Source organism: Eubalaena glacialis, chromosome 16 (assembly GCF_028564815.1).
Source record: "Eubalaena glacialis isolate mEubGla1 chromosome 16, mEubGla1.1.hap2.+ XY, whole genome shotgun sequence".
Classification (NCBI taxonomy): domain Eukaryota; kingdom Metazoa; phylum Chordata; class Mammalia; order Artiodactyla; family Balaenidae; genus Eubalaena; species Eubalaena glacialis.
The window spans coordinates 68080800-68104329 of NC_083731.1; the positions used below are offsets into that span (position 1 = coordinate 68080800).

A 23530-nucleotide genomic window follows, 5' to 3' on the forward strand; every position below is an offset into this window, starting at 1 on the left:
CACAAACTACCACACTTCCCATCTGTTCTTCTAAGGGTCCATTCATCTTTCCTAAAAGTCACTAATTCTGCCGTAAGAGGCCTATATCCCCCCTACCCTTTCCTATTAAGACAGTATTTAATCCTGAATTTTAAGCCACCTGGGAGAGTTACTGATTTTTCCTGGGTATCTCCCATGTATGCATAAGGTATACATGCTAATAAACTTCTAGGTTTTTTTCTCTTAATTTGCAATTCTTGTTTGTAGTTCTTTTAATATTAATCTGTCTTTTATAACAAGGGCCTCAGCTAAAACCTCAGAAGGGTAGAGGAAGAATTCTTTTTCCTCCCCTACAATTGTCAGTATAATAAAAAACAACCTTCTTTCTATAACTAAGGTTAAAATAAAGAAGCTACCTTGTTTATTATTATGGATATGTTTTTAAAATTAAGTACATGGGACTTCCCTGGTGGCTCAGTGGTTAAGAATCCACCTGTCAATGCAGGGAACACAGGTTCGAGCCCTGGTCCGGGAAGATCCCACATGCTGCAGAGCAACTAAGCCCGCGCGCCTAGAGCCTGTGCTCCACAACAAGAGAAGCCACCACAATGAGAAGCCTGCACACCGCAACGAAGAGTAGGCCCTGCTCGCCGCAACTAGAGAAAGCCCGCGCACAGCAACGAAGACCCAACGCAGCCAAAAAATATATATATATATATAAATAAATAAATAAATTTATTTTAAAAAATTAAGTACATAATATTTAGCCCTGTATACGAGCGTTCAATAAATTCTTTTTTAATGATAATGATTCTGTAGCTGAAGTTTATTCCCAGTGAATACATAGTAATTGACTGAAAGTAGGACTTCTTTATGTCACCACTTCCTTTGGAAGAGCGTGGAGATTTTGGCCCCAGAGCCTCTCAGATCTGTAGGATCTTCAGAGGAGGCCAATCACCTTTTCCACCCAGCTCTGCATTATTAAAATGTCCAGAGAGAACAGTCTTTGGCACTGTTTCCAGTGACTCTGTTCTAATAAGACATCAGCTTAACATTCATATTATTACTAGTTGTACCAGACGAGTCACTCTTTTAAGACTCAGGCCTTACTCAGGCCTTAACATATTTTCAAATGGCTTTGATCTACAAGTCAAAAATGTTTTGGAGGCTGAATAGATTTTATAATAGACATCACTCCCCATTCCTCTTTCTCTTCCCTTCATGGCCAGTGCTCCAACCTGCCCCTCCCTCCACTCCCATTTCCCTCACCATACCTCAGAAATTGAGATTACAACCATCTTCACTTGAATGAAATCCCCAAATAGTAATATCTCATTTCCTTCTTGGTGACAATTGTGCAGCATCAGTCAACTGATAACACCACTTGCTATTTTGTTCATCCTAAATACGTGTTGAGTTGTACTTCATGAATAAGAAATTGCTGCAAAAACATAAAATATAAAAGCAAATAATGGGGCTTCCCTGGTGGCGCAGTGGTTGAGAATCTGCCTGCTAATGCAGGGGATGTGGGTTCGAGCCCTGGTCTGGGAAGATCCCACATGCCGCGGAGCAACTGGGCCCGTGAGCCACAACTACTGAGCCTGCGCGTGTGGAGCCTGTGCTCCGCAACAAGAGAGGCCGCGATAGTGAGAGGCCCGCGCACCGCGATGAAGAGTGGCCCCCACTTGCCACAACTAGAGAAAGCCCTCGCACAGAAATGAGGACCCAACAGAGCCATAAACAAATAAATAAAAACAAAATACTTTTAAAAAGAGTGTAGGAGAGGAAAAATATTTAAAAAAAAAAAGCAAATAAAAGGATATCGACTATTTTTTTTTAAATTTAACATTCCACAAATACATATTAACAGTCATGGCTGATCTCATCTGAGTTATATTGCAGATATTTTTCACCTTATTGGGTTAAAATATTTTTCCCTGGAAAGTAAGTAGAATTAACTCAAAATATATAATAATTTGTGGTCTGCTATACTGGTAAGGATGAGATAATGGGAAGTTCTCCTTAGAAGAACTAGGAATAGGAAAGATAAGATTGATCCAAGTTCAATATCATTAATTGAATATCTACTGCCTGTTCTTTAGGAGACAAAATTGCCTGTACAATGGTCTTTTATATATCAGTGAGGGCACAAAAGGAGGCAACCTTACCCCGGACCCTTACCCCCAGCTCGAAGGTGTATTTATATAACCTTATTTTAAACAAAGGACAAATGGAAAGCAGCAGGAGAACAATTTGGTTCACGTTTCACCAAAGACATTTTTCCTCCAGGTTGAACCTAACCAGAGACTTCCAAGTCATTGCAAGCACCTCTTAATCCAACAGTTACATATAGGCACAATATGGATCTTCAGAAATTAGATAAGAAAAATTTTAATGTGAAACAATAGCAACAATGTAGTTTAGAAACCATGATGCCTCATTGATGCATACATCTGCTGGGGAATAGTGCCCAATACAGATGTAAAAAACCCTGCAATTATGGCTCTTTAGTATGATAATTGATTCTGAGTAAGTGTATGGGTTTTGTTGGTTGTCTTAATTTTTTGTTGTTGGGTTTTGGCTTTTGTTCATTTTTTAATGGCAGACATTTGGGAGGAGAAAAGTCTCTGTGTTCCTGGTGTAACTAAATCTAGCAATATTACTAATAAAATACACCAAACTTAACAGAAAGCAGGGGCAATAAAAACACACAACAGGTTCTTCGAGGCTACTTATCCCCTGACAAATGTCATGATAGCAAACAACCAAGCCTAGGATAAAACTATGTCCGTATCTCATATGTTTAACATTCACTGATTTTATTCCATGGCAGCCCACTATCTATATAGTGACAGATAGAATATTCCGTAAGGAGAAAGACTAGAAAGGGGATTTTACGTTTAAAGATAAATGTCAGTAATAAGTTTTCAGCTTCACATTTAAAGCCCTAAAACGAAGTTTTTAAAACAAAAGCTTGAGCTGCATTTTCAACAAGGAAGCTAGGGACCATTTTAAAAGCCTAAACTTTCTGGTCCTGTTCATGAAAGACCCCTGTCCTACTAACTTGGCTATGGCAGTCCCAGGGCCAGAAAAGCAGAGCCTGAAGCCTATTGCAGAGATTGAAGTGCATTTTAATCAGTATTGCAGGGACAACCATCATCTCTGTTATCTGCACGTGAATTTCCTGTGGGCAGTTTGCATTCCCAGACCATCCTGAACCTCTCAGTCAACTGCAGTCGGGTCCTCCATTCCCCATTACAATGTGTGCATGAGGGATGGCAAATCCTTTAGAAATTGGTCTAGACCAAAAGAGGAAAAAAGTCTAGTCTGGTAACACTATTGAGGGGAACGTCTAAGTCTATTATACTTTATCCAATATTTTGGAAGAATTCTGTCATTGCTTTCTTCTAATAGCAAAGATAACGAAGAGTTGATCGCTGTTGTTTCAATGAGGTCTCTCTGCCCACAAACATTTATTAAGGACTTGCCTAAATTGTAGCTCATTTTTAGTGTGGAACAGGAAACTCAGTTTGTGCCTACAAACCTCATAACAGAACATTCTAGAATGATTATAATGTACATTTCGGTCGACTCTATCACACTTATACAACCAGCAGAAATATGACATGATCGGGTCATCAAAAAGTAATAGGGTGAGTAGTGGAGCAAGAACTTAGTTAAGGGTACCAAGGTCACATACAGAATTCTTCAAAGACTGCATGAGGATAGAATTAAATTAACACAGAATTCTTTGGTGTCTGTGGTTGGTTGCAAAGCAGCTGGGAGAGGTCTCTGGAAGACTAAGCCGACCAGTTCTCTTATCAAACCTCTTTGCCTCTAAAGGACCCACCTTTGTCTCTGACTTGGCTCCCTAATTTTTATTAATTTGGGATGGGGAGAGTAGGTGGGCAGGAAGGCATGTCTTCTTCAAACAAAGAGGAAGCCCAGACACACAGAACTCCTGAACATCATTTTATATCACTACTGTCTTCTGCTGAAACCTAAGCTGATTTCCTAATGACAATGACCCTGATATAGAGTTGAGTGGTTTGAATGACAGATACAGTCAGAACTATACTATGAAGATTCTGCCATCAAAAGTACATTAGGGGACTTCCCTGGTGGCGCAGGGGTTAAGAATCCTCCTGCCAATGCAGGGGACACGGGTTCGAGCCCTGGTCCAGGAAGATCCCACATGCTGCAGAGCAACTAAGCCTGTGCACCACATCTACTGAGCCTGCGCTCTAGAGCCCGTGAGCCACAACTACTGAGCCTGCGTGCTACAACTATTGAAGCCCGCGCGCCTAGAGCCTGTGCTCCACAACAAGAGAAGCCACCGCAATGAGAAGCCCACACACCACAACGAAGAGTAGCCCCCGCTCACCACAACTAGAGAAAGCCCACATGCAGCAACGAAGACCCAACGCAGCCAAAAATAAATTAATTAATTAAATAAAAATGTTTTTAAAAGTACATTAGGGACTTATTCCCTCTAGCATTAGGGGCTTATCTTCTATAAAATTCCTATTACTCGAATGAAGCTATTCAAGTGAAAAATGCAAACCTATTGGTCCAACATTGTCAATTATTCAGCGAGAATTTACTAACAAGTACTATATATTGCATATATCAAATATCCTATATGTCTTAGCCTGAGTTCCTCCAAAGTAAGAGACAAGGTTTGCATGCAGGTAGTTTATTTGAAAAAGTGGGGTCAGGAGGCAGGAATATCAGCAGGAGGGAATGAAACAGGGAAGGAGGAAAAACCAAAACAAGGATGTATTACTGAGCAGGCTATCATGGAGGAACCTTAAAATATGTTTTCCAGGAGACAAATAGGGTTAACATCTATCTACTGATTTCCATTCCTCATTGCTCAAAAGTGTGGTCCTATGGACATTAAATCCACCACCGGCCTCCCCGTTTTTTTTGCACTCGCATGAGTGCAGATCCTGGTCTGATGGTGCTCCACGCCAATGAGACAGACCAAGCACTGTCCTCTCACACTTACGTAAAGTCAGTCAAGGGCTGTGTGGCATTAGTGAGTGGTCTAGTAAGAGACAGGTCCAAGAGGAACTAGCCGAGGTGTCTGGTTATCATAGTACCTCAGAACTGATTGCCACAATTGGAATTAGAATATGATCTTCTAATACTGATCAAATATCTTTTAATTAGTATTTTATAGACGCATTAAAATTTACCAAGAGTAACCTCATTAACACTTTTGAGAACACAGTGATACGTCACTAACTCAGAGTGCATTAACCACTGTGACTCATGGACTAGAGTAAATTTGCATTGGTATTACCTATTTTTTGAAGAAAGGATATGCTTATAAATTAACCTATAAACCTGACTCCAAGCAGCATTTTTAAGTATTTACCGGTACCATCACCTCTATACAGACAATTATATGTTGGTGGTTACCTCTAAAACTGGCCATAGTAAACATTCAAAAATCAATTGCTAAAAAAAAAAAAAATCAATTGCTGAAAGAAATAAAATTTGAAACTGTAGTTACAAAGCAGCTTAATCCATTAATTAAGCAATGAGTCTTCTGTGATCCACTACTAGCCTGTGTATTTTAAATTTATAAAATATGTTTTAGAGAATTAGTCTATAAATCAGGTATTCCTTTACATCTAAATGACTCCAGGAAGTCTGAATTAATGATGCTTCTCTTGATAAAAACAAGGAAAATCTAAGGATAGAACAGTTAGATTCTATTGGCTATTTCTCAAGTAATCCTAATAGATTTCTCATACCTTTTATGTCTCTTCAAATTGAGATTGTGTGTTTCATCTGGCTAAAGTCTTTTAATTTGTATTTTTTAAACAACTGAGATATTTATATACCATTAAAATCCACCTGTTTTAAGTAGAGCATTCAATGAATTTTAGTATATTTACAAAGTTGTACAACCATCGCCTGTATCTAATTTTAGAACATTTCCATCACCCTAAAAGGAAACCTCATGCCCATTTATAGTCAATCATCATTCCCACTCCCAAACCATTTAATCTACTTTCTGTCTCTATATATTTTCCCTTTTTTTTTTTTTTAATTTTATTTATTTATTTATTGCGGGCTGTGTTGGGTCTTCGTTTCTGTGCAAGGGCTTTCTCTAGTTGCGGCAAGTGGGGGCCACTCTTCATGGCGGTGCGCGGGCCTCTCACTATCGCGGCCTGTCTCGTTGCGGAGCACAGACTCCAGACGCGCAGGCTCAGCAATTGTGGCTCACGGGCCTAGTCGCTCCGCGGCATGTGGGATCTTCCCAGACCAGGGCTCGAACCCGTGTCCCTTGCATTGGCAGGCAGATTCTCAACCACAGCGCCACCAGGGAAGCCCCTATATTTTCCCTTTTTAAAGATATTTTGTATGGTGAGCATAATGCTTTTGAGGGTCATCCATATTGTTAACCTAGATCTTTTACAACCAATATATATGGTTGTTGTGTATGTTGTCTCCTAGTCATCTTACTACAGTTTCAAGGCAAAATTTCTGCCTTGTTAAATAAAGTCAGTTAAAGATTTATAGAATAAGGTACAAAAACTTAAGTGGACATTCCTAACGAGGAAAAATCTGTCTTTTTATACAACATTTATTATTAGCCAATTATTAAAATAACAGGCTTAGCATGTTAAAATCCTGAAAATGTGTAACTACAGGAAAGTATAAACTTTTGTCTTAATTTTACTCCAAAATAAAGCTGTTCTTACTATCTCGATTCTTTCTAGGGTTGCATTTACTTTTTTTTTTTTTTTTTTTTTTTTTGGCTGCATTGGGTCTTTGCTGCTGCACGCGGGCTTTCTCTAGTTGGGGCGAGCAGGGGCTACTCTTCATTGCGGTGTGCGGGTTTCTCATTGCGGTGGCTTCTCTTGTTGCAGAGCACGGGCTCTAGGCTCACAGGCTTCAGTAGTTGTGGCTCGCGGGCTCAGTAGTTGTGGCACACGGGTTTCATTGCTCCGTGGCATGTGGGATCTTCCCGGACCAGGGCTTGAACCTGTGTCCCCTGCATTGGCAGGCAGATTCCTAACCACTGCGCCACCAGGGAAGCCCTGCATTTAATTTTAAAAGATTATTTTCTTCAACTTTCAAATCATTTGAAAAGTTGCAAGAATAGTAAGATGAACACCTTGTACCCTTCACCTAGATTTACCAATTGTTGACACACACACTCACACACATACACACACACACACACACATATACACACAAGAGTTATCTGCATGACACTTCAACTCTAAAGACTTTAGCATGGATCTCCTAAGTACAATAGCAGTCTTCTCCATAATCATAATAGTATGATCACATTCGGGAAATATAACATTGATACAATGTTGTTATCTAATATAAAGTCCATGTTCGAATTTCCTCAGGTTATTGTTCTAAAAATGTCTTTTATACCTTAAAAAAAAATCCAAAAGTCAATCGAGGAAAATCCATTGCACCTTCTTTTAACTGGAAGCAATTTTCTAGTCTTTTTCTGTCTTTCCTGCCACTGACATTTTTAAAGATTACAGACCAGTCATTTTGCAATATGTCCCACAAGCTAGATTTGTTTGATTATTTCTTCACAATGAGACACAGGTTAAACTTTTTTGGTGGAGTAGGAGGGGTGAGTGCTTGGAATACTACATATGTGTTATTTTGTCTTCTCACTGCATTAAGGTATACCCACTCTTTTTAAAACATAATTATGTATGCATTTTAATGTTTACATAGTAAGTATATTCTATACAAATGTTCATGCCCCGCCTTTAAAAAAAAAGCATTATATCATCATTTTCCCATTATATGAAAATTCTTTAAAATCACTCTTGATGGATACATAGTAGTCCATCATATACTATTACCATTTGTTTGATCAATAAATCCTCTATTATTACACATTAAAATTATTTCCATATTTTACTATTATAAAAGTGCTATAGTAAACATGCTTGGGCATAATATTTATCCACGTATATGGTTATTCTCTTAGAATAAATTTCTAGAACTGTAATTAATATTATTGGACCAAGGGGTAGGTATAAACTTTTAAATATTGACAACTTGCTTTTAAAAAATGTGGTAACCAGCCTTCAAGAGAGCCCCCAGTGGTCCCTGCCTCCTGGTCTTCATACCCTTACGAAGTCCTGATCCACATTTTACCAGGATTGATTTGTGTGACCAAGAGAATACAGCAGAGTGATGACAGGTCACCTGCAAGGTTAGGTTATAAAAGACACTGTGGCTTCTGTCTTGGACGTTCTTTCAGGTCACTGGCTCTGAGAGCCGCCAGCTGCCATGTTGTAGGTATATGCCGGCAGCCAATGGGGAACTCCACGTGGCAAGGAACTGAGTTTGTTGGCCAATAGCCATTAGCCGCTGAGGCCAGCCAACAGCCACGTGAGTGAGCGTAAAAGTAGGTTCTCCTGCCCTGCTTGAGCCTGCAATGACCATCCCCAGCTACAGACTGCCCTTCCTGAGTGGCAAGGCAAGCAGTTCCTGGATCCCGATCCACAGAAACTGTGAAATGATAGATGTTCATTGGTGGCCTTGAGCTACTAAGTTTAGCAGTAACATGTTACTCAGCAATGCATAATTAATATAAGAAAATGTGCATCATTTTATATTCTCACCAGCAGGACATGAGGACCTGTTTTACCACATGGAGTTGTATTCCTTTTAAAATCATTCTAATTCCAAAGATTTTTGTTTTTAAAAAAGCATCTCTTTAAATTTTGCATTTCTTAGAGTACTTGTGAGGTTGATTTTTTTTCAAAAATTTAATCAATTCATGTTCTGTAAATGGATTGATCTGTCCATGTCCTTTTCCCACTTTTTCCTACTAAAAAAATTCCTTATTTGTACTTATGAACTCATTCTCTTTCTCCAGTTATATTGATGATAAATATTTTCCCCTGTTTTTAAACTTGGCTTTTAATTTTGCTTATTATGGGTTTTTGGCATCAAGAAGTTTTACATTTTTTTTTGGATTGCAATATTTTGTGAATTATTTATTTCATAAAGTTGATATAATATATACAGTAAAAGTGAACATAAGGACCTTTCAGGCATGTCATTTTTAACCGTATCAGTTTGATTTGAAAGAAGTGAAGTAGAGTTAGCAAAGACAGAACAGAGTGAACTAATGTGACCTAACTTCTCAGGGAGTGTTGTCAGAGAGTTTGAGATGCTATTTACATGTAACTTTCATTTGGGGAATATATCAAAATAAGTGACCTTGGAAAGTGTTTTAATGTGTATTTTTTTTAATTATAAAAAGGAAAATGTTTTGTTAAAAAACAGGCTTAGAATTCTTTTCTGGGTAAATCTTAATAGTTGGAGTGGGCTTTTTAAAAGAATTTTATTTTTTGTACAATTTTTAAAGGTTACACTCCATTTACAGTTGTTTTTTTTTTAAGTGGTAGCACCGAAGATAGCTCCAGTCATTTTTATTTTTTAAAATTTTAGTTTAAAGGATATACTGTACAGCATAGGTAATTATACCCATTAACTTGTAATAACCTATAATGGAATATAATCTGTAAAAATACTGAATCACTATGCTGTACACCTGAAACTAACACAGTATTATAAATCAAGTATACTCCAATAAAAAATTTAAAATTTTAATTTATTTATTTTTAATTTTTATTGCAATATGGTTAATGTATCATATTATGCTAGTTTTAGGTGTACTACATAGTGATTTGACTTTTTAAAAAATTTTTATTGGAGTATAGCTGCTTTACAATGTTGTGTTTGTTTCTACTGTACAGCAAAGTAAATTAGCTATATGTATACATATATCCCCTCTTTTTTGGACTTCCTTCCCATTTAGGTCACCACAGAGCATTGAGTAGAGTTCCCTGTGCTATACAGTACGTTCTCATTAGTTATCTATTTTATACATAGTATCAATAGTGTATATATGTCCATCCCAATCTCTCAATTCCTTCCACCCACACCCTTTCCGCCTTGGTATCCATACATTGTTCTCTACATCTGTGTCTCTACTTCAGCTTTGCAAATAAGGTCATCTATACCATTTTTCTAGATTCCATATATATACACTAATATACAATATTTGTTTTTCTCTTTCTGACTTACTTCACTCTGTATGACAGACTCTAGGTCCATCCATGTCTCTACAAATGACCCAATTTCATTCCTTTTTATGGCTATGTAATATTCCATTGTATATATGTACCACATCTTCTTTATCCATTCCTCTGTTGATGGACATTTAGGTTGCTTCCATGTCTTGGTTATTGTAAATAGCGCTGCAATGAATATTGGGGTGCATGTGTCTTTTTGAATTATGGTTTTCTCAGGGTATATGCCCAGTAATGGGATTGCTGGGTCGTATGGTAGTTCTATTTTTAGTTTTCTAAGGAACCTCCATACTGTTCTCCATAAGGAAGTTTTACATTTTTCAGTAGGCGAATTTCTCTATTTTTATCTTTGTGATTTCTTCCATTATCTTTATGCCTGGGAAGTACTGCTATGAAGAAATATAGAGCAGGGTTAGAGAATGGCAGGGTGGGAGGGTGTTAGTGTATGCAGGATGGTCCCAAAAGGCCTCACTGATAAGTCAACATTTGAGCAGAGACCTAAAGGAAGAGAAAGAAAAACTGCATAAATCATAGAGAAGAACATTTCAAGTGTTGATTTTTAACAAAGTTTTCCTGTATTTATTGATCCTTTTATCTGTTAATATGGTGAATTTTAGACCAACAAGGTATTGGGATAAACCTTACTTGGTCACAGTGTTTTTTGTGTGTTTGTTTTTAACAGTCTATACTTATCCTAATTTTAATAAGAAACTAAAGAAAAGTAATTTACCCAAGGTTACATAGATAAGTGGTAGAACTGAGACTGGAACCCAGATCATTTCCCTCCAGTGTCTGAGTATTATGCACTGTGCTGTAGTTACTTTTTTTTTTAATTGAAATATAGTTGGTTTACAATGTTGTGTTAGTTTCTGCTGTACAGCAAAGTGATTCAGTTATATATATATATAAATATATATGTATATATATACTTTTTGGTATTCTTTTCCATTATGGTTTATTATAGGATATTGAATATGGTTCCCTGTGTGATACAGTAGGACCTCGTTGTTTATCCATCCTATATATAATAGTTTGCATCTGCTAACCCCAAACTCTCAGTCCATCCCTCCCCCACTGCCCCTTCCCCCTTGGCAACCACAAGTCTGTTCTCTATGTCTGTGAGTCTGTTTCTGTTTTGTAAATAAGTTCATTTGTGTCATAGTTTAGATTCTACATGTAAGTGATATCATATGATATTTGCCTTTCTCTTTCTGACTTACTTAGTATGATAATCTCTAAGTCCATCCATGTTGCTGCAAAGGCATTATTTCATTCATTTTTATGGCTGAGTAGTATTCCATTTTATATATATATATATATATATATATATATATATATATATATATATATATACACACATACGTACCACATCTTCCTTATCCATGGACATTTAGGTTGCTTCCATGTCTTACTGTTTTTTTTAAGTTGTGGTAAAAAACACTTAACATTAAGTTTACTATCTTAACCATTTTTAAGTGTACAGCTCTGTAGTGTTTTGTATATTCACATTGTTGTACAGCAGACCTCTACAACTTTTTCATCTTGCAACTCTCAAACTCTATACCCACTGAACACTAATTCTACTACTGTCCTCACACCAGCTCTTGGTAACCACCTTTCTATTTTCCGTTTTTATGGTTTTGACTACTTTAGATACTTCATTTGAGTGAAATCATATGGTATCATCTTTTTGTGACTAGCTTATTTCATTTAGCACAATATTCTCAAGGTTCATCCATGTTGTAGTATGTGAAAAGATTTCCTTCCTTTTTTAAGGCTGCATAGTAGTCCATGGTATATATATATATACACATTTCCTTTACCCATTCATCTGTTTTTGGACATTTGAGTTACTTCCACATCTTGGCTATTGTGAGTAGGGCTGCAATGAACATGGGTGTGCAAATATATCTTTGAGATCCTGCTTTGAATTCTTTTGGATATATGCCCAGAAATGGGGTTGCTGGATCATATGGCAATCCTAGTTTTAATTTGTGGAGGAACCTCCATATCGCTTTCCATAATGGCTGCACCTCTGATCACAATGTATTCCTTATACATTTTTGCACGTGATTTGTTAGTATTTAATTTAGAAATTTTGCATCTAAATTCATGAGATTGGCCCATTACTTTCTTTCCATAAATTGCCTTGTCTGGATTATTTCCAAAAACCAGCCTTTGGTATTGCTGATAATCTATATTTTTATTATTTTTTCTGTTTCTTTAATTTCCATGGTTAATTTCATTATTTTCCTTTTCTACTTTGTTTTTTCCTAGCTTTTTGAATTGCACATGTAGCTCAATCATTTTCAATCTCTTATATTTTAAATAAATTCATTTACATGTATGCATTTCATTCCAATTACCATTACCTTTCTAACTACCCACAAGTTTTGATATGTTGTTGTACATATAAAAATATTTTATAATTTCCATTGTGATTTCTCTTGAATCCATGAGTTCTTTAGGAGAGTATATTTTTAAATTTTAGTTTGTAATCCCTGAATTCTGTTTTACAGATAAAGAAACTAAGGTGCAGAAAAATTAAATGCCTTGCTCAAAATAGTATAGCTAATGCATGGGTTGAAAATGAAGTCTCCTGATTACTACTCCACTTTGCTTTTCCAGTTTCTTAATTCATATTCTTTACCCTATCAGAAAGCTTCTTGAAATTAAACCAACATTGTCTTTAACTCATATTACAACTAGAATTCTACTTTTTTGTTAGCCTCATCTATTATACATTTTAAAAATATTTGCCTAAGCCGTTTTCTAAATATATTTAGACAATTTTTTTCACCTTCTTATCCAGCCAGGATTTATTAATTTCTAGCCATATCATTTGGCATAGTGCTTAGCACATATTAGGCTCTCAATAAAAAGTTTATTTAGGGAATTTTTGTATAATGAATGTTTAAAGAGTAGTATTAGTGCCACCTATGAGCTTTGTTAAACATCAAATGACAAGTCCTGGAGTGGACGGAATCTTGCTGACTTAACATAACACAAGTCCAGCGTATTATTAATGAAGTTGAAACAAACAACAAGAAGCCAGAACCACTGTTGAAATGAGCTACAATTCCATGGTCAAAAAAGGGGAAGTAGAAATATGTGAAAACATGAAAATGAAGTATAAATGACAATAACCAACTTTCATGAAACATCTGTGAGAAACAGATTTTATTACCTATACTATATAAATGTGGAAAGGGAACTGCAGACAGTTTGGGTCACTTGCCCAGGTGACACAGCTAGAAGTGACAACCTCTGATTGGAATGCAGTTCTGTCAGACTCCACAGCCCATCATCTTAGCAATAAATCGCAGTCTTCTCCAGGTCCCTTAACTGAGCTCTTTCCTCCCAGCTCTAGCCCAGGTCCAGCCCACCCCCCTGGATGTCATTGGGAAGTGAGAGATGCTCTGAAGCAGAAGGGGGGGCTGGTAGTATCAGGATCAATCTCCAGTGAACACAAAATATTTTGCTAGAGATTAAATATTACCACTTTTTGTTGTTGTTGTTCTTGTGAATGATCTTTGGTGGGGCGTGGGGGGATGAGTTGGACAGTTCTGCCATTAACATACTGCCCACCTCTTTTTCTAAGTCCTCACAGAACTCACGTAGGGAATCTAATGTTAGAACCTGCAATGCCATGTTAAGAATATCATACAGTTAATGAGCTCCTTTATGCATATTTTCTCTAGGCATCTTTTAAAAATGTAGGCATTTCCCTTTTATTATTTAATAAAACTACATTAATTAACCTCACCAGTATAATTTGGTGCTGCACAATAAAAGTTATTTTCTTGGTATTTATATATTATGCCTTTGCTAACAACTATCTTTTCGCTATTTTATACGTTTATCAAAGTAGCTTCATTCCTTTTTTACTAGTTTCTAATTTTTTCTTGAACATTTTCCCCCATAACCTTTAGGATTTGAAAATTAGTAATTGGAACGATCATTCTTTCATCTTCAACTTTGAGATTGTTTACTATTTTCCCCTTCGGTTTTGTGGTTTCTCCTTGATCTCTATAATCATTATTTTTTATGGACTAGATGTATGTGGTGATTACAAAGAATGTTTTTATGACATAGAGAAATGTTCACAATATAAAGTTAAGTTTAAAAAAAGTAAAGCAGGACTCAAAATTCCAAGTACAGTGTGAACCCAAATGAATATTTAGATTAAAATTTTTTTTTACACAATATCAAAATATTGACAGACATTACTCTGGATAGTGAGATTTTTTTTAATTTTTAATTTTATTTTTATTTATTTATTTTTGGTTGCATTGGATCTTTGTTGCTGTGCGCAGGCTTTCTCTAGTTGCAGCGAGCGGGGGCTACTCTTCATTGCGGTGCGCGGACTTATTGCAGTGTCTTCTCTTGTGGCGGAGCACCGGCTCTAGGTGCGCAGGTTTCAGTAGTTGTGGCACGCGTGGGTAGTGAGATTATGAGTGATTTTTTAAAAAAGATTTCTGTGTATTTTTTTATGTTTTCTACAATGGGTATGTATGTATTATCTGGGTCAGAGCCAAAAGTTGGAACTGAGGCCAAAGGGACAATTTTGGTGAAGGGTTCCTGCTGCTGCCAGTGGTTGTACATCCATAGAAAGACTTCTTTTGACAGACCTGTCTTGAGAGAGCTGTTTCTGGTGGGCAGCTGGTAGGTTTGTGTACAGAGCATGAGTGTGGGAGTGTGTGATTGGGAGGAGCAATCCAAGGGAGAAGTCTGACAGTTTGATTTCTCTGGGGAGAGACCAGAGCTCTCTTAGTCTGTGGTTAAAAGCAGTGCTACTTAGAGTAGAATGGAAATAGCATCTGGATCCAGATGGAAGCTATCTGGTGTCTATATCGTCCAATTCACTCCCCATCTTAGGTTCATTTCCCCAAACTAGGTTATTTGAGCAAGTTCCGGTCTTTTAATTCAGACTAATAGTGTAATATTCAATATATTTTTCAGCATCCCTTTGCCTCAATTTTCCCAGTCATTAAGGGCTAAATAATAATATTCTCCTGCTATCTCATTAAAGTGTCATGAGGATTTAGGAATAAATGTCTCCTATTCACTTCGTATGTAGCTCTTTGTGACAAATTATGTTGCAAAGACGTACATTAGAAAGAAGTGTTTGTGTGTGTGTGCATGTATATGTGTGTGTGTGAGCAACACGCTTTCCTTTTCCTTTTAACTCTCCAGACTTTATTTCATTATTCTTCCTTCTGGAAAATGCGACAAAGTAACTGAACTCCTGTCGTCTTGAAAGGTTTGCTTAATGACCATTCCATGTGAAAATATGCAGTCTTAGCTGAGAAGCATGACTGATGTGACAATATAGGCCCATCAGACTGACTCGTTTATCAAATATTAAAGAGTCATTTCATAGAATGGCTTTTCCAGTCACTTTTCAGTAGAATTAAAGCCTGAGCAACTATAAGAAAAACAAAGAACCCTTAGGTTTTTTTACTGAAGGGTCATCTAACCATTTGGGAGCCCTGACATAATAACCTATGTGATTTTTTCCCCCAAGCTCAATTTTGTCACACAGAGCAAAAATGTGTGAGCAAAAATAAAACCAAAAAAAAAAAAAAATTCCCATGGCAAATAAACATAAAGAAAAGACATTTTCAAGGGGCTATTTTATGAGAGTTAATATCTGGAGCTCAATTCTTGTCCATTGAATCATATTCCATTATATCCAGCCTCAAGCTTCTGATGAGCTTTTGGATTAACAGATGAAAGTTGAGACAATACAGGTCTGATAATATATCATTCTTATATGAACCCCTTTATCATCATGTCTAAACTGGCAATCAATTCAGTTTGGCACAATTTATGACTCCACACACCAATTGCCAGAATATAAATTTAATGTAAGATATTCCATACGTGAGGTGGAGAGAGTAAGGACTGATAAAATAACAAGGTAATAGTTAAGGTCTACAATGTGTTCTGTTGGTCCTTTTTATTTGTACTCATCACATCTGATGTTTCACATTGCAAACAGCACTGTGCCTTTCATGTGTGTAGCTTGAGGAGGGAGCAATGGATCTGTGCTACTGTAGGCATGTGGGGTTGTCTTCTGATCAACCAAGCTATGACCCAATAAAACCAGCATTCCAAGCAGGATTAGGACTGAGTTCTAATTCAGCCTTCTATCTTGAATCGCTCACCCACCCATACAGAACTGGTATAACTGGGCTGTTTTGAAAGTCTGGTGTGCTCACCAGATATTGGCAGCAAGCCATTCTCTATGGAGATGTTTGTGTGGTGTTTTAAACATGCAAAACTTAGCATCTTTGGTAAAGTAGAAGAATAACAGTTTCTTATTCAAAAATGATGATACTTTCCTCACAGAAAAAGTCAATAAAAAACTCAGTTTGGAACCAGACTTTTTTCCAGTATGAATAAGAGTTCAATTATTTTCTCACTTAAGCTTTGGGATTGCTTCTCTCTTTTTGGACAGTTTTGTATCTCATTTCTAGTACAGATGTCTGTTGCCTTCAAGGCTTTCACAGGGAATTTAATCCTTGGCAGTGAAAAGAAAGAATCCCAGGGGGCCAGTCAGGGGAAGTGGGAGGGACTAGCCAAGTTGAAGGAGTTCGATTTGAATTGAAAAATCCTTTAGTCATGCCAAAGATGTGAAATCATCAAAGACACAAAGATCTTACACAGTAAAAACAGAGATAAACCTCTGCCTTCCAGGAGACACATTCTCTTTTCATTACTCGAAATTGTGATGTCAATCTTACAGTAGGTTATCCTTGAAAAAGAATATTACTCTCACCTTTTGGAAACCCTCTGCTACTTTACAGTGTGATTATATTTGCTCCTAGAGAGCTGAGATGATTGAACACTAACTTGCACATTTTTTTCCAGGTTTAAACCAGAATTGTTTGTCCCCAGTACCTACTGTTTTAGGATCTGAAAATATACGCTCAGTGGATCTCACTCCAGATCTTAATTTCCACATTTATTTTCACTTACCTTCTTCCTTGACTCTGTCAGGTAGAGTTCTTTGGCTGCAAGCAACAGTAACTGCCTCTGGTAAACTTAAGTAAGAAAGGAATTTATTGGGCAAATTGGGGAAGCTCAAAGGGTTGAGGAGAGAAGGCTGAAGATCCAGTGTTGGAAAGGACTGAACCGGGCACCTCACGTGAGTCTCCACAGCATGAACATCTCAAGAGCTGCATCTAGAAGGAATGATTCAGATTCCAGGAAGAGAGCATTTGAGTGGTTTAGCTATGGTCAACTCTTCTTTCCTTGGCCCAGGGAAGGCAGCCCCCTTCTGAACAACAGTCTCACCAGATTACATATCCAAAAGGGAGGATGTAATCCCAAAGGGTAAGTGGAGGATGCTATTACTGAAAGAGCGTGGACTGAAAACTAAAAGAAATAAACCCAAAATAACAACAAAAAAACAAATGGGCACCATTCTCTCCCCTTTCCATTTTACTCTGTTTCTTCTCCTTTTGTATATGTTTTCCTCTCTTCTCTTCTCCTTTATCTTCTCTGTCTTTCTTGCCTCTTCCTTTTCCTTGCCCTTTAAAATTTATTTGTTATCTTGGTTGGAACTTTTGTCATTGTGCTAGCTTCTTTACTAGAGACCCTAATATCAAAATTGTATCACCTAAACAACTGATCTTTGTGGGCAATTGATGTTAGCTCAGTAGGAAAATGTCTACATGGTATGATTTTTGAAGATATATTCCTGAATGTATCTCTTCTAAACTACTAGCTCATTCAGCTGTCTACATTATACCTAGAATTTAGTAGCTATAAATTAATTTCTTTCATTAAAGCAACAAGGCTTCAGGAATTTGCCATTGAAAGGATATTAATCTATTATTTACTATTTCCATCTTTTCATGAAATCAGCCAACCTGTTATCAGAGGAAGCCAGGGAACAGCCCATTTGGTCAACATAAATGTGGCAGAATAAACTGAGCATTTACTATGGAGGCAGAGGTTATAGGTCACACCCCACATCCATATCTGACTGTGTGAACTTGGTGAAATTATTTCTCTTCTTCAAACTTTATCTCATCTGTGAAAAGGAGATAGAATTCTTAACACATTTGGTTGTTATGAAAAGTCAATAAAATTATATTTGCAAAGCGCTTACCGCACTGCCTGGTATATAACAGGTGTTCAGTAAAGGTTAAATTCCTCCTTCTTTCAACAAATATTTAATGAACACCTACTATGCCCCACACACTCTGCTCAGGTGCTCGGAATACAATGGGAGCAAAACAGACATGCCTTCTACCTTCTTGGAGGTTACATTCTAATGGGAAGGACACACATTGATCAAAATCTATTGGTACCAGGACTTCCCTGGTGGTGCAGTGGTTAAGAATCTGCCTGCCAATGCAGGGGACACGGGTTCGAGCCCTGGTCTGGGAAGATCCCACATGCCACGGAGCAACTAAGCCTGTGCGCCACACTACTGAGCCTGCACTCTAGAGCCTGCAAGCCACAACTACTGAGCCCATGTGCCACAACTACTGAAGCCCACACACCTAGAGCCCGTGCTCCGCAACAAGAGAAGCCACCGCAATGAGAAGCCTGCGCACTGCAACGAAGAGTAGCCCCCCATTCACCGCAACTAGAGAAAGCCCGCACGCAGCAACGAAGACCCAACACAGCCAAAAATAAATAAATAAATAAATATATATATATATAAAAGAATGAAGCTGAAATAAATATCCAGACAAGCAAAAATTGATAAAATTCATATTAGCAGATTCACAGTAAAAAAAATGCAAAGGAGATAGATCTAGATCTAGATTTTTTTTGACAGAAAGAAAATGATCTCAGATGAAAGCCCAGAGGCCTGGAGATGTAGGACAGAATAAAGAACAATGAGAAGGGTAAATATGTGGATAACATAAATATTGACTGTATAAAATAATAATTTCTTGTGAAATTTTCAATAAACATGAAATTAAAATACAATAGCATATAAGTCAGAAGAAGGATAAATAAAGTTAAAAGGTTCTAAGGCTCCTGTCTGGTAAGAGGGTAAAAATACCAATTAATGTTAGACTTTGGTAAGCTAATATTGTAATCCTGCAGTAAAAGAATAATAAAAGAATGTATAACTTCTAAGCTAATAGAGGGAAGAAATTAGAATACTACTAATAATAAAATAAATCCAAAATATGACAAGAAATGAGAGAAAACAGAACATAGAACAGAAGAAACAAAAAGAAAGTAAATATTATGATGATAGATATAAAGAAAAATATATCGATAATTATATTAAATGTAAGTGAACTAAATGTTCTAATTAGAATATAAAAGTTGTCAAACTGGATAAGAAAACAAAACCTAGGGGACTTCCCTGGTGGCGCAGTGGTTAAGAATCCGCCTGCCAATGCAGGGCACATGGGTTTGAGCCCTGATCCAGGAAGATCCCACATGCCGCGGAGCAACTAAGCCCATGCAACACAACTACTGAGCCTGCACTCTAGAGCCCATGAGCCACAACTACTGAGCCTGCACGCCTAGAACCCGTGCTCTGCAACAAAGAGAAGCCACCGTAATGAGAAGCCTGTGCACCGCAATGAAGAGTAGCCCCCGCTCGCCGCAACTAGAGAAAGCCCGTGCGCAGTAACGAAGACCCAACGCAGCCAACAATAAATAATAAATAAATAAATAAATTACATGTTGCTTACAAGAAGCACATCCTTAATATAAGGATACAGAAAGCTCGAGAGTAAGATGATGGAAAATGATATACCATGCAAATATTTTTAAAGAATCATTCTGGCTGTCATGAGGGTAATAAATCAGAACTATGGGCAAGAAAGGCAACTTGGACAGAAAGATGAGATTTATCTTAAGTGGGAAGTAACTGAGGTCAAGAGGTTGCAATAGCTTGGAGGCACTGTAAGGTGTGCTTAGGTGCACTAAAGCACTATAGAAAGAGTATAAATATAAAAGGAAAGAATGCTAGGTGCAAGAATTAGTATCTCCCCTACTATATATCCCCCTTTGTTACCTGTGGGCTATTACTAAGGCCAAACTAAGGACAAAAGAGTCCTGGCAAAAGGACAGAGGACTCCTGAGACTCATAGAAAGGGACCCCATAGGTTGTAAGAAATCCCAGCTTAGAGGCCATCCTACTTCATGTTACTATTCAAACCTCCCATAGACTGCACTGTTGTAACAGTGCTCTTGCCATGCTACTCTAAAAAGTCAAATTTTAACCCAAAGATATTCCTTCTGAAAGACATGTAATTTTTCATTTTCAGAAATATTGGCTTGCAGATCCCTGGAATAATAGGACTGTTCTTTAATACTCACTCTTCCTAATCCCAGCAATATGAATATTGATATCCATAGTGAATGCTTAGCTCTTAATTGCCAGCATACAATGGAGAACATGTTAAGTCATTAATAAAATAGTCATCAAATGATGGAAATTGAGGGGAAGAATAAAGAAATTCTTTATAAATTCTACTTATTTTTCCGGTCATATTATTAGGAATATCAAATTTGCTAGTGGATGACATCTTTATTAGTGCATTTGTAAAATAATCTCAAAGGGATAATATCTGACACATTCACAGATGTTACAAGCATTGTTCTGCAACTGAAGCTGCTTGCTTACCCTCCCATTCTGAACACCAAATCTTGGCTGCAAAGACATCTGGAGTCAATTAGTTCACATAACTTTCTACCAAACAACATATAAAAGGATTCTTTTTTTTTTTTAATTTATTTTTTTTTGGCTGCACTGGGTCTTTGTTGCTGCTCGTAGGCTTTCTCGAGTTGCAGCGAGCGAGGGCTATTCTTCATTGCAGAGCACGGGCTCTAGGCGCGTGGACTTCAGTAGTCGTAGCACGCAGGCTCAGTAGTTGTGGCGCACAGGCCCAGCTGCTCCGTGGCATGTGGGATCTTCCCAGACCAGGGCTCGAACCCACGTCCCCTGCATTGGCAGGCGGGCTCTCAACCACTGCTCCACCAGGGAAGCCCCTATAAAAGGATTCTTGAGTTAGGACTTGAGAAAGATCACTAAGAGTTGAGAAGAGAACCCAAATTGTGGAATAAACTAAGCTCAGTCAACTTAGGTATAAACATACACTATGGAAACCATACTTAAAATATAGCCAGGCAAGGGAATTCCCTGGCCGTTCAGTGGTTAGGACTCGGTGCTTTCATTGCCATAGCCTGGGTTCAATCCCCTATTGGGGAACTAAGATCCCACAAGCCATGTGGCGTGGCCAAAAAATATAAATATAAATGTAAATGTAAATATAAATATAAATGCAAATATAAATAGTGCCATGCAAGAATTTTGGTGAAATACCCAATCTTCCTCATTAATTATATCAATTAGAAAATTCTTGGTTAATAGTTAACAAAAAACTCTGATTTAAACTGGCTTAAACATAGGGAAACATTATTTCACATAAATGGAAGTCCAGAAGTAGGGTAGGATTCAAGACTGGCTGATTTAGTAATTCAACAACTTCATCAAATACTGAAGTTCTTTCCATCCACTCTGCCAACTTCTGAGCGTAGGTTTGGTTGAGTATGAAAGAAGAAAATCCATCTTTTCCTCTAACTCTTTCATAAGAGTGAGGAAACCTTGCCCAGAAAGCCCTCAGCAGATTTTTTCTCATTGGGTCACAAACCCATTCCTAAACTAGGAGCTGGCAAGGCTCATGGAATTACAGTTAGCCTAGACTGATCATCTGGTGGGAGGAAAGGATAGTGAGGAGTCGACCGTAATGCACGCTATAGCAGGGCACGGCTGACAGAGGAAATTCTTTCTCACCTGGTCTTGCCTGCATCCTGTGCTTTCTTTACCACTTGATTCTGTCATTCCTGGTCCTCCATCCATTCCGAACCGGTCCATACTAGGATGTTTTCTTTCTGATATGATAACTGGAGAACATTCTCATTTTTTTATGTCTTTGTCTGCAGTGAGTAAAATACAAATTTTAGATGAGAGTGTCTTCATCAGTTTGGTTTCTGTACCTTGTTCCTTCTGTTCCTATTAGATGTTAGAAAGATTTGTGCAGCACTACACCTCAAAGAGGGGAACTCTTTTGCCTTCTCTGCAAAAAAAAGACCGACAGCATCTGCCTTTAAAAGTAAAATCTTGCTGTGGAATTTTGAAGAAAGAAGAAGTGCTTCCTCAAGGAGCTACTTTATTATCCCCCCAAAAAGTTTTCTAAGATGTTTCTTATATACTGCTTGCAGATGTACTCTTTGGCCTCAGTAAATGCAGTCAAAACTAACCAGTGGCTACCTTGTTGAGGTTTTGTTGTTTAACTGTTTTATGTCCACTTAATGTGTGCAGTTTAAAGACAAAATGGTTATATTTTAAATAGTCTCAATAAATTCTAATTATACAGGATTATCAAATTATATGACTTAAAGGCCAGTACGTCAAATTATAATTACTTTTAGCCTAATCATGAATGAATTTTGCCTAAAAATGAAAAATAATAATAATTTTATTACTTCATAATAAATAAAAGTGATTTTTTTGTCTAAGCAAATAAGCTGAAGGTAAACATTTTTCTTATATTTTATATTTTAACTTATATGTGATGTTACACCCATAAGAAATTAAGTAATGATTTTTCTTCTCATATTATGAAATAGAATATAATACCTATCAACCTCCTCAAGGAAACAGATTTCCCTAAAAGGCTTACTAGTGTGAATTGAGGTCTGAGGAAAGGCTGCAAAGCTTCTAAATTCAGAAGCAGTTAGGAGTGTTTCTTTTTTACTGTCCCTGTCTACTTTTACTGTCTGAAGTCATTATTCCTTTTTCTTTGTCCCCTTCTGGAAAGCAGAAAAAACAGTGCTTCCTAGTAGCCCCTTAGGGAGACTAGGTTTAATTAAAGTCTGAAAAGCACATTTGAAAATGAGAAATATTAAACCAGAAATAAGTTGTGCAGTGTTTTACCCCAATCTGTATATGACATGCAGTTGAAAAAAGGAAAAAAAAAAGTGGAATAAGAAAAGTAAAGAAATTGGGGAAATATTAAACCTAGTGGTCAGTTATCAACCACAATCAGGAGTAGGGTTCCCTGGGCACCACTTAGTGGGAAAGGATGTGAGGCCCTGTTAGCCATTAGGCTGTTGTTCTGGAAAATCCAAATTAAACATTCTTATAGACGCTGCTATGGAAAAAGCACGTGGTCATCACATGTAATTCAGTGTGTCTTGCACAGACAGCAGTAAAACCATCATGAGCAAAAAGCTTTTGCACCAAAGTCATCTGCATGTGTGAGGTGACATTCCATGCCAGTCAAGGCAAAGTGATGGGGTGGTCATCTTATATCACATGCCACGTTTCTGGAAATGTCTATTTCTTCTTGTCCTCTTCTATAGGAGAGGCTACAAGGCAGTTCTTTGAAATCTGTATTTTGTGCTATTGTGATTTTCTTTTTGTTTTCTCTTTGATTTTCTCATTGTTTTCCACT

At 37.4% G+C, this 23530-nt stretch overlaps 1 protein-coding gene across 1 annotated transcript in view; it reads right to left on the bottom strand.

Annotated features, from left to right (window-relative positions):
• The window catches only part of LOC133076371 (WAS/WASL-interacting protein family member 1-like), a 71709-nt gene that overhangs the window by 9251 nt on the left and 38928 nt on the right, over window positions 1-23530 (bottom strand). The window contains exon 2 of the mRNA XM_061170916.1: window positions 17067-17131. Within this exon, the coding sequence (XP_061026899.1) occupies window positions 17067-17131 (65 nt within the window). The remainder of the gene's footprint in view (window positions 1-17066; window positions 17132-23530) is intronic.